This window comes from Salminus brasiliensis, chromosome 2 (genome assembly GCF_030463535.1).
Source record: "Salminus brasiliensis chromosome 2, fSalBra1.hap2, whole genome shotgun sequence".
In the NCBI taxonomy this organism is placed as follows: domain Eukaryota; kingdom Metazoa; phylum Chordata; class Actinopteri; order Characiformes; family Bryconidae; genus Salminus; species Salminus brasiliensis.
In genome coordinates this window covers 37408262-37420571 of record NC_132879.1, presented here as the reverse complement: position 1 = coordinate 37420571, position 12310 = coordinate 37408262, and the positions used below count along the sequence as shown (strand labels likewise).

General features: G+C 41.2%; 1 protein-coding gene across 1 annotated transcript in view; it reads left to right on the top strand.

The window, feature by feature from the left end:
• cacna2d1a (calcium channel, voltage-dependent, alpha 2/delta subunit 1a) overlaps positions 1-11309 on the top strand; it is a 138083-nt gene extending 126774 nt beyond the window's left edge. Inside the window, exons 35-38 of the mRNA XM_072672571.1 lie at positions 775-892; positions 1113-1225; positions 2849-2931; positions 4542-11309. Of these exons, the coding sequence (XP_072528672.1) occupies positions 775-892; positions 1113-1225; positions 2849-2931; positions 4542-4658 (431 nt within the window). The 3' untranslated portion in view covers positions 4659-11309. The remainder of the gene's footprint in view (positions 1-774; positions 893-1112; positions 1226-2848; positions 2932-4541) is intronic.
• The last annotated feature ends 1001 nt before the right edge of the window (positions 11310-12310 follow it).

Sequence of the window (12310 nt, the reverse complement as noted above, 5' to 3'; positions counted from 1 at the left end):
AACGGGATAGTGGACTCTGAGTAATTTTGGTTTGGAGTGAAGCCGGGCCTGAATTGGTGTGGTGAACGATTGAAGGAAAGGAGGAGATTGGGTGGAGACGGGTGCCAAATTTAGTTTGACGCATGGTTAGACTGAGAGGTGGGGTATCTATAAAGGGTAAGAGGATCGAGAGGAGGAGTTTAGGGGCGTGGTCCTCCTCCCAAAATTAAGTTATGGCATAACTCCACGTAGCCACAAGAGCATTAGTGAGGTCTAATGCTAATGTTGTATATGATCAGTTGTGAATCACAAACTACAGTCCAGCTCATTCCAGAGATACTGGACGGAGCTTTATCAATCCAGAGAACTTTGTTTGTTTAATTGCCCCCTGCAATGATGAAAGATAGCCCTCGTTTGGCACTGGGCATGGTGACCTGGTCTGTGGATGTGCCAGAGTGTGCCATTCTATTGGTTATACAAGCTTGTGCAAGGTCTTCCTGGGCTGGAATGCTCTTGAGCATTTTCAGATTTTTTGTGTTCTCATATTTGATAGATTTTTGGTTGGTGTGTATGTTTTTTATATGGGCCAAGGGCAAATATGCATTTTTTTTTTTATGTCTGGATACATGTGGATGAGGTCTGGGTGTGTTCGTCTGCTAAATGAAAAATTAAGCTTCAGATACCAGGAGAAGCATTTTAGTAGCATTAACCTAGAGGCTGTTATCTAGGTTTTTATTAATTATTTTAGCATCATCCATGATTTTTGTATTCCAAACACTGTACTTTGGTGCATAGCGGAGCCAGATGATGACGTCTTGGAGAAAGAAAGCTGCATCACTGAACAGACTCAGTACTTCTTTGCGAACATTGAGAAAAGCTTCAAAGGAAACCTGGAATGTGACAACTGCTCTAGGTGAGAGCCTGTTTCACAGTGTTTCACACATACACACAAGTACATACGGGCATGTGGGGGGTGGACTATCAGAAGGGCTGGAATCAGCTTGGCCACACTTTTGTTTGAATTGATCATGATGTGTCTTCATCTCTCTCCCTCTCTCTCTTGTTCTGTCTTTGTGTGTGTGTGCGTGTGTGTGTGTGCGTGTGTGTGTGTGTTCATGGATGTTTACCTCTAGGCAGTACATTGCGGAGAAGCTGTTGAAGACCAATCTGGTGCTGATCATTGCAGATGCTAGGGAAAGCTGCAAGACTTGTAATGTAAAGCCACTCATCCAGGCTGAGCAGCCCTGTATCCTACAAACACGCACATGTGCACAAATTCACACAAGAATACACAATAATGTTTCATTATGGTTGCGGAGGAATAGATGACCAGCAATGCAAAAAAAATCCTTAAAAATGGTAATTTCTTGATTGTATAGTGGAGGCTTAAACGATTGGAGTAGACTGGAAAATCTACAGTGTAAAAGATTTATCTTAACAAACTACTTCATATTTCAGGTTTATTGAACAGCAGACAGACAGTACAGAAATGTTAATGACATTAGGCGTTATAAAAGTGCAAGTATCAGCCCTATAATTGAGAGGTTAAGAGTTGACATAAGAGTTGACCGTAAGTCTTTTCAGCTTTCATTTTCAACCATAATAAAACCGATTCAGCAATGGTCACACATTCATTGAATAACATAGCGTAATATCCTGTAAAATATTCCTGCTAATAAAAAAAGGTAGTTTACTTGAACGGAAAAGGAGGTAGGCATTTACTTCCAGTAGCAGTTCATTTCGGTTTAACCTTGCGGATTTGTGAAGCAGCCAAAAGAAAACTAGACGATGAGCTGTGATATCATCTGTCTGAAAAAATCAAAGATCAAAAATAAACTGCTCCTCAGTTTATATGCCGTTTGTCGCACACAGCTGAAAAAAAAAAAAAGAAAGAAACCACAACACAATAAGACCACCCACCAATTTTTGCTTTAGCCTGACAAAGAAAATAGATTCAAATAGATATAAATCAACACTATTGTGCTTTGGAAAGTGTGACAAGGCATAGCCATGAGTTATACCGATAAAGCCAAATCGCACTTCACTAGCAACAAGAGCTAGGGTTTTGCAGAAACTGCAAATATTAAAGACACTTATGAAAACCAAACAAAAGGGTTTGGCATATTTGTCGTTTAAAGCGTGGATTTCCAAACCAATACCAACTATGAACTTTATTTTTTTGTTAGTTTGTTTTCCCTTTTTCTGTCTTCATCGAGACTGTGAGGCGAGATTACATTTCCCTGCCTTATAAGACTCTTTGAGAGCTTTCCATTTAGAAAAGCTTTTTTGGACATTTTTTCTGTAAGTGCTGAACAAGCACATCGTTTATGAAAGAGCTAAAATAAGTCTGTTATGACCAAAAATGTGGAGTAAACAGTGGTTTACTCCAGAACATGTCACTGGGTTGAATGGAACTTTGTTGCTAGCTATCAAATATGTGTATAGCTATAAATGTTATGCATCTATAAGAGTCCTTGGGCAAGACACTACTGTTGACACTTTTTAACATGATTCAAATGTAAATCACTCTGGATAAGAGCATCAGACAAATGTCGTAAACGTAAAAGGTGCTGGAACTACTGTCCGTCTGCATGATTTCGAACATGCCTTGGTCCCCCTGGTTGAGTTGAGGGAATCCAGTCATTCGCGCGAGTGAACCTGTTTTGTCTGAGAGCTCTCCTAGACATCAACACTGACTGAAGATTGAATTTACATCACGGTTGATAGGGGGTCAAAAAAACAGGCAAAATGTAAATGTGTCCCTTCAGAGTGTTTATTTTGTTCTGGTGATGGACATCTGGGATGCTTTGAGCTATGATGCTTTCAGATCCAGTGTTATTCTGGGCTTTTCCTGAGCTTGCGGTCTCAGCTTCAGGTCCAGATCCCTGTGACATAGCCAAGCAGCCGAGATACCGGAAAGGTCCGCTAGAGTGCTTTGACGACAACACAAGTGTAAGTCCAACACAGTTCCTGAAAGATCATTGAGCGTGTGTAAAGCTGCAAACCTGCAAGCACCGCAAGCGCTGAGGCACTGCATGTACCTGTAAGCAGCTGACCAGATCTGTCACACAGGGAGCCGATTGGTTTATTGTAATCATTGGAGAGCAGAGCGCTAAAGGCCATTACTGAGGTAGAAACGTCTATCACATCATCTGTCTGTACATACGAGTCAAAGCTTTATTCCTCAGTAGGCCTCTGTGTGACAGATCTGCCTGAATGCTTGTTTTTACTTTGGTCTCCGCAGTTTCATGTCTTTATTAACGTTGCTTCACACTCCCACGCACACGTTTGCACATGTTTGGATGCTCTCACTCTTTCACTTTCTCCTCCTCGTTTCGCCGAACTGCTGATTAACGGTCTTCTTTTCTCTTCCACTTCTCTTGCACTTCTTCACACTGTACTCTCTCCACTGTCGAATGTTTTTGCTGCATGACTATCTCTCTCTCTCTCTCTCCCTCCCTTCCTTTTTCTCTCTCTCTCTCTGCTGTGCGCTGGGCTGTGTAATTTGTGTTAGGATGAGGCCATGTGTAGGAGAAGCGCTGGCTCTCCACTGCTCTCCTCTCTGCTCTTGTTACTGCTGCCAGTGTTCATGTGCTGTCTCGGGTCAGTCCATTTCTCTCTCTCTCTCTCTCTCACTCTCTCTCTCTCACCCTCTCTCTCTGTCTCTCTATCACTCTTCTTTAGCTCTCTTGCACTTTCTATATTCTCAGTCTCTGTTTTCCCTCTTTCATTCTCAGTTTTTTCTACTTTTTCTACTTCTGTTTTCCTCTCCACTTTCTCAACTCACTCTCTCTCTCTCTCTCTCTCTCTCTCTCTCTCTCTCTCTCTCTCTCTCTCTCTCTCTCTCTCTCTCTCTCTCACACACACACACACACACACACACACACACACACACACACACACACACACACACACACACACACACTAACTAACTCACTTACACTCTCTCTCCCTCCCTTGGTTATTTCCACTTTCTCTACTATCTTACCTCTCTCTTCCTTTCTCCCTTGGTCATCCTCAATTTCTCTACAGTTTCACTCTCGCTCTCTCTCCCTTCATCACCTCCATTTTCTCTATCTCACCCTCTCTATTTCTCTCCCTTGATCATCTCTGTTTTCTCTACTTTCACCCCCCCCCCTCTCTTTCTTGTTCATCTCCACTTTTCTCTTTTCCTCTTTCTCTTGCTCTCTTCTTCACTCTCTCTACATTCGCTTTGTTCTTTTCATCTCTCTCTCTTCTCTCACCCTCTCTCCTTCACTTTCTGGATTTTCTTTATTTCTTTCTCGCCCTCACTTCTTGGCACTTCTCTTTATTTCCGGCTTATCTCTCCTCTTTTTTTCTTTGATTCTTTTTCCCCCACGTAGTTCTTCACCCGTTTTTCTCTCTCTGTCTCATTTGCTTACATTTGCATGAATCAGACTAATAAGCTTAATATAGTGCTTTTATAATCCTAAATCCTAAACCCAGCTCTCATTAAATGGTCTATACTTAGTATTAGGCTTTAATATATGTGAGAGACCCTTGTTGTGACTTGCTTACTCTCTTTCTTACACTGGATAAAGGAACATGGGGTGGACTGTGGAGGGGCATCCGGTCTGACTCCGCCCGTTTGGCTCATGGCCATCTTTCAGCTGCTGCTGCTCTGGCTCCTGAGTGGAATCGGACGCTGCCCATCGTGACCTCAGCCTAAAGACGCCCCACTCATCGATTTCGCCAAAACCCCTCGACCGCATCCTGCCACACAAGTCTTTTTTTATTCGAACCCTGGGCACCAGCGCGCCTGCTCACGAGCCTTCGACCCGGGAAGCAAAAGACTGATGAAGTGTTCGCTTGTTGCCCTGCGAGTCATGGTGGGTCAGCAAATGATAAATGAGCTACAACCTTTGACCCTTGGCCTCTGAGGCCAGTCTCGGCCTACGTGGGCAACATGGTGGACAGCCTTGCCTTTACCCCAGCAAAACAGAGGTCCTCTACCCATGCTCTACAGTTACACCAGTCATGACTGATATCGTCACTGCCAAATACAGCGCTCTGTCATATGCGTGTGTCGTGTCAATTTGATGAGATCCGTTTTTTTTGTTGGACAGCTGCTCAGTGTTATCAAGTGTCAGAATGTTTTATTCATAAGTTTTTAAGTTGTACCTTTTGCCCATCTGGTTAGACATAATGTAAACTGGGCCAACGGCTAATTCAGAAAAGTTTGCTGAAATAAATGATCGAAACCTCCAAGTCCCAGTATAGACCTCTCAGGACATGCCGTCATTTTGCAGGGCAGCATTAGCATGCAGACAAGCCCAGAGTATAAAAATGAAATGGCCCATATCGCACGTCATAGCTAAGCCTATGTATTTTGCTACCTATGTGCTACTACAAGCTAACGTTCCTATGCATTTAACTGATGTCATAAAACTGGCAACCTTACCAACATGCTCAACACTAACCAGCAAGCTTTGTCAGATGTGATGGTCAAGTTGCCTTGACTTTGTGTACAAACATTGTCACAACTTCGTTTAAGGGTGCAGGAGCGTTGGCTTTCTTGTAGTAGTAGTTAAAAGCATAGCATTAGCACCTGCTCAACGAGCATAGTATTAACATCTGCTGTAATTCAGAGGACAAAACAAGATTCGGAACATTTGTTATTATCAAAATACATGCTTTTTTTCAAGCTGATTTACACCAGAAGTCATTAGGCACACTGCCATTTACACTTGCTGTTTCACACATTTTGTAGCCCACAGCTTTAAGCTATTAACTGTTTTGAAGAGGTTCATTGCCTAATATTTCCCTCATCAGTCCAACAGAACCGATACAAAGTTTATACTAGTGTGATGCTGCTGCTACAACTTAAATTACAGATGTTTTCATTATCATATCATATTTCTTTAGCAGTGGATTTTACAATGTTTCTAGGTAGAAAATGCTAGCATGCCATGTGCCGCATGGGGCAAAATGGACCCAGAGCACAATATTGCATACAGAAGGTATCAAAAAAAATGAAGAGTACATGGGTTAACTCAAGAGCGTATCATGTAGGGTGAGGAGTGGTGCTGCAATCTGGTGTGAAATGAGTTTGAGAGTGCTTATTTGGGCATGTTGCTGACCACAAAATGACGCATGACCTCAGAGAGGGGGGGTCTGTTCCCTAGTGGTATCCACCTCAGTGCCTGTGGATTTTCTTTTTCTTTTTTTCTTTCACTTATAGCTTACTGCTCTGTCCTCCATCCCTCTAGTCATGGCTGTTCTGTCTGCCTTCTACTCCATGGCCCTGGAACAGTTTACATCCACCTACTGTGCATTAATGAGTGCACCTGCCAAAAAAATAGCACCCTGTCCGCCCCCTTCCATGTGTGGACTTACTGTGTAGTTTGTCTGCCCGGTCAGTTCTGTTGAGCTTGTCCAAAGGGCTGATTATTGGCGTGGTATTAAAAGCTTGAGGTGTTTATCTGTGTTTGAAAGGCGTAGCAGTGTTTAATCAGGATGAGTGTTCTTGCATGTGAGTGAGTTTGACTGGTGTTTCTTTAAGTACAAAAAACAAACACATTTTGATCAAAAAGCCTTTTTTTTATTATTATTTATATTACTAATGTCCTCCTACTGCCTGAATCAATCAAAAGAGTGTAAATCAAAGTTAGAAAGCTATTTTACTAGTGTAGGAATTGTTCTTTCTCGCTCTATTTATTTTGTTAATTTATCCCTTTTTGGGGGACTTCAGTATGTCTTCTAAATTATTGTGTCTTTGCTGTGTGCCTTGATGTGTCGTACTGGAGCACTTCACACTTTTGGAAGTGGTCGAAGGATATTTCACAGAGATGTTGGTTTCATTGTTCATGAAGTATAATGCATAATGTTATGCAATGGAGCCCGTTCTACAGAACCCACTGCCCTGTTTAGTGTTTATAATCCAGCACCATCCCTAACCCAAGACAACAGTCACATACTTTGAAGACTTTTAAGTGGATATAGGATTGCACATTGTGAATGCTTTGTGAAAACTGCATGATGGGTTATAATGGCCACTTTGGGTTCCCTACAACCTACAGATTTTCACAGAGTGAGGATATTGCATATATGCAGTATGCAATGGTAGCAGTAGTAGTATCAGCAAACATGGCTGGTTTATAGTAATGGCCAATTCATGATACAAGCTATGTACCTAATGTACAATGTGGCAAAATTCTAATCATTTGAGTGGAGCCAGGTTGCAATACGTAGTGTGTGCTTCAGATCCTGATGCTTAATTCTGAATCTAACAGGCTGGAAAACTGCCAAATTACTGGAAAAAGGTGACGTGCTGTATTTACTTGGTATAAAAAAAATAAAAAATAAAAAACACTGTAAAATAACAGTGTGTTGTCTATGTTATTCCTTTGAAAATGCTGTACATATTTGAATCAATGCAAAGTAAATTCAATGCATCACCTTTTTCAGTGTAACTAGATCTGGTGTGCCTCATTGAACATGGGACCAAACTCTGAAATCCATGACATAATCCCAAATAACATGAGGAAAGGTCATAGGCCATGAGAAATGGGTAATTTGTTAGTGTCGCAGCGTGACTGTTTATCGTGTGCATGTTAATATAGAAAGATTAAAAATGACAATCTGTAGCAAGTCACTGGATTATCCACATTTCGGTTGTTGTTGCTTTTTGAGTTTGTTTTTCACTGGGGAAGAGAGGCACTAGATGGTACGGTGTGCATATACTGTGTGTGCTTTATGTAACAGTAGTTTGATTGAAATATATATGCAGTACCGGTGTGGACACTCGTGGACACTCAGGGTGTTGTTTTCTGCAAAGTTTATGTTTATGCCATTATACCTGACGACCTGATTGATTGGCTTTGAAAGTCTCTGATGAGTCCGTTCAGGGAATTCAGTGAAAGTTACACTGTGGTACTGGAAATTCTTGATGGTAGCATCAGGGCTGTTCGAGGCACCAATTCCTGTAACACGCAGCTGTTTGATGTAGCTGTGTTCTTAATGTGGCATGCACGCGATTGAGCAACGTGGAATTATTATCGATGACTGCACTGTAATTAGGCATGCCATCTGGAGTCATGCTGAGTAAATCCGAATTTTCCATTCTCCTGTTTTAATTCCTGAGAGTTATGACGTGTTCCAAAAGTATTGGGAACTATTCAGGACTGAATTATTAGACTCACAAAAGGAAGTTTTAACTGAGATAACTGAGCATTATAAAACCGAAGTACATCTGTGTTATTATAATGTTTATTATTTAATCGAAGCATACTATGTATTATATGTATATTAGTAGTGTGCTTGAGTCCAACAAGCATTGAGTTAATTTCAGGCTTAAAAAGTATTGTTTAAAAAAAGTACAGTTAAAAAACATGTTTCTAGAGAGGAGTCTTCCTTTTAATAACCCGAGAGGCTGTTCCTCTATAGCATAGCTCCAAAAAAACCCATTCAGGCATATACTTATTATTATTTATCATTGCAGGCATCTTCCAGACTATGATTATGTAGGATGCCTTCAACAGTCAGATGTTGCAGTGCCAGACAGTGCCATATTCGTGGCAGTGAATCAAGATTCCATTGAAATGTGTGTCTTCACCTGTATCGGTGTTGTGTAACGAGATCACAATATGATAAAGCTCTTCAAGATCTATTGGAGCTCAGAAATAGTAAGTGCCATAAAACTCTCTCTGTCTAACTCTCTCTCTCTCTTTCTGTCTCTCTCGCTCTCTCTCTTTTTGACACAAAGAAACCTTTATGAACATGCTACCATAGTTAAAACCTTTAAATGCAAACCTCTTCGATCATCAGACCTTTTTTATATGCCCTTGCTGGTCTGCATGTCTTGTGGTGGCAGGGAGAATACTAAACTTTGAGTGTATGTGTGCTTGTGCACGCTTTAACCATGGTTTGTGTGATGTTGGGATGTTTACTGCTGTTGGTGTTTTGACAGTGTTAAGTCATTTGGGTCTCAATTTTACTGCCTTTCCCTTGCGGAGACATTTGGTTAGGAGTTTTTTATAGACAAACTCATCAGTGCGGAGGACAGTCAACCTAGCTTGTAGGTTCAAACATCTAGCAAACTAATAATAGTCCACCAGACAAATAAGCTCAGACATCTGATAACCAAAGAACAGTTCACCAAGCTTGTAGGTTCCAATGTAACCTAGCAGTCCATCGAGTTTCTAATCTTGAACATCTAGAAACCTGGAGACAATCTGTCAAGCTTGTAGGTTTAAACATCTAGTGGCCAGTCCACAAAGTACTGTAGGTTCAAACATCTAGTAATCTAGGAACAGTCCACCAAGCTTCTGAGATCAAATATCTAGTGATCTAGAGAAAAGTCCACCTAGCTTCTAAGCTCAAACATCTAATAATCTAGTAACAGTCCATTACGCTTCTAAGCTCAAACATCTAATAACCTAGAAACAGTCCACCACGCTTCTAAAATCAAACATCTAATAACCTAGGAACAGTACACCTTTCTTCTAAGCTGAAACATCTAATAACCTAGGAATAGTCCACCACGCTTCTAAGCTCAAACGCAAAGTTACCCAACAGAGACAATCCACAGAGCGTGTGGGGTCAAACATCATGTAACCTAGGAACAGTCCACCAAGCTTCTAAGCTCAAACGCAAAGTAACCCACCAGAGACAATCCACAGAGTGTGTGGGGTCAAATATCATGTAACCTAGGAACAGTCCACCAAGCTTCTAAGCTGAAACATCTAATAACCTAGGAACAGTCCACCAAACTTCTAAGCTCAAACATCTAATAACCTAGGAACAGTCCACCAAGCTTCTAAGCTCAAACATCTAATAACCTAGGAACAGTCCACCATGCTTCTAAGCTCAAACATTTAATAACCTAGGAACAGTCCACCAAGCTTCTAAGCTCAAACATTTAATAACCTAGGAACAGTCCACCAAGCTTCTAAGCTCAAACATTTAATAACCTAGGAACAGTCCACCTTGCTTCTAAGCTCAAACATCTAATAACCTAGGAACAGTCCACCAAGCTTCTAAGCTCAAACGCAAAGTAACCCACCAGAGACTATCCACAGAGCGTGTGGGGTCAAATATGTAACCTAGGAACAGTCCACCTTGCTTCTAAGCTCAAACATCTAATAACCTAGGAACAGTCCACCTTGCTTCTAAGCTGAAACATCTAATAACCTAGGAACAGTCCACCAAACTTCTAAGCTCAAACATCTAATAACCTAGGAACAGTCCACCAAGCTTCTAAGCTCAAACATCTAATAACCTAGGAATAGTCCACCATGCTTCTAAGCTCAAACATCTAATAACCTAGGAACAGTCCACCAAGCTTCTAAGCTCAAACATCTAATAACCTAGGAATAGTCCACCATGCTTCTAAGCTCAAACATTTAATAACCTAGGAACAGTCCACCAAGCTTCTAAGCTCAAACATTTAATAACCTAGGAACAGTCCACCAAGCTTCTAAGCTCAAACATTTAATAACCTAGGAACAGTCCACCTTGCTTCTAAGCTCAAACATCTAATAACCTAGGAACAGTCCACCAAGCTTCTAAGCTCAAACATTTAATAATCTAGGAACAGTCCACCTTGCTTCTAAGCTCAAACATTTAATAACCTAGGAACAGTCCACCAAGCTTCTAAGCTCAAACGCAAAGTAACCCACCAGAGACTATCCACAGAGCGTGTGGGGTCAAATATGTAACCTAGGAACAGTCCACCTTGCTTCTAAGCTCAAACATCTAGCAAGCAAGAAACAATCCACTATGCTTGTAGGTTGTCAGCTGCCAAAACTGACAGATCCATAGAAGTTTTTCTACAGAGTACAGTCTAAAGACACTGTAGACACAGTTTAAAAAAAAAAGTCTACAAAAAAACCCAAAAAAACAGGTTTGCCACTTTGGATCCAGTTGTTTGCAAATGTGCCACAATCATGTGCTGTCTCCTAAGGAACAGAACACTTGCAAGATGCTCCTGAAAGTGTATTTGATGCTGATGGTATTGGTGCTGTCTTTCTCTGGGTTTTGCTCTTCCTGGACTTCTCTCTAAAGATTCTATTTTTAGTGGATTGTTCCACTCTGCTCCTGGCTGGCATCGTTGTCAGCAGTCCTATGCCGATTGCCCAAAGGCAGATTATTAGCCAGTCTGTCCATTAACCTTTCTTGACCAGTCTCCACAGGCTCGGTGATTGGTGGGGTTCTGGTCCGTCTCTGTGCTTTACTTAATACATTACTCTTTTCTGGAAATTTGGTTTGCCTGAATCAAGACTGTGTGTACATTTGTATGATAATGTTATAAAAACTGTAACTATTTATACTCCCAGAGTTGTGTCGATTCATGTGCAAATAATAGTATATTCCAAATAAAAGAGGTTTATCATTATTAGCGGTGGAGTCATGTGTGTGTGTGTGTTACTGTGAAGCTGTTATTTAGATCTCTGCTTCTCTTCTCCAGCTCAGCTTGCAAATGCTTCAGCTTGCATTTGTCCTGCTGCCAAAACACATTTCCCTCTCTCAATGTGTGTGTGTGTGAGAAGGAAGCCAGGGTCTTGCGATCTCTCCCCTGTGGCACCGTTCAGTCATCGGAGGGGAAGACTGAGGCCAACCACAACACAGCCACCATAATACAGAAATCCATCTATATCATCATATAACTTACAGTGATTATCACTCCATGCCATTAGTTATATTACATGCTGCTATTTGTCTCTGTGAACATGGTCACAGCATTGCCTCGGATGCCTCTAGAATCTTAACTATACCGCTTCTAGCTTTACAGCAATATTTCTGGTGGGAAAAAAACAGTATATACACTGAGTCATTGTATATAAGCTGGGTCAAAAGTATACAGACACAAACAAAATTGAGGCTTTAGGTTGGCTGATTTTGTTATTATCTATGTAATTCATGGCTACCCGAACCATAGGGCAAGCAGGCTTTTCAAAGGCACTGAAGAAAAATCTCTACTCCTCCTGAACTGCATGACGGGAAACCTGCAGTGAATCTTTACAAATCTAATAGTCATAATACACTGTTATGTTCCCATTTATTAATTTACTAATTACTGAGACCTACAGTTTTACTTACTGCGACCGGAACTAAGCCCGCCGTTCCCAACGTATCGTAAGACATGCTATATCCTATAGGTCTGACCATGGCTGTATGTAGGTCTAAAAATTAGCTTTAGCCAATCAGTCAATGCTTCAGTTGTCCATTTGTAAGTCAGTCAATTCCACTATCAGACAGGTCAGTTTCTTGCCCCACCCCTTTTACATCGGACCCCAGTCCGATGTACGTTTTGCCTATTGTATATTTTGAATAAGTTTCCATTTCGTGTTTCCTAGACCAGCCTTGTTAT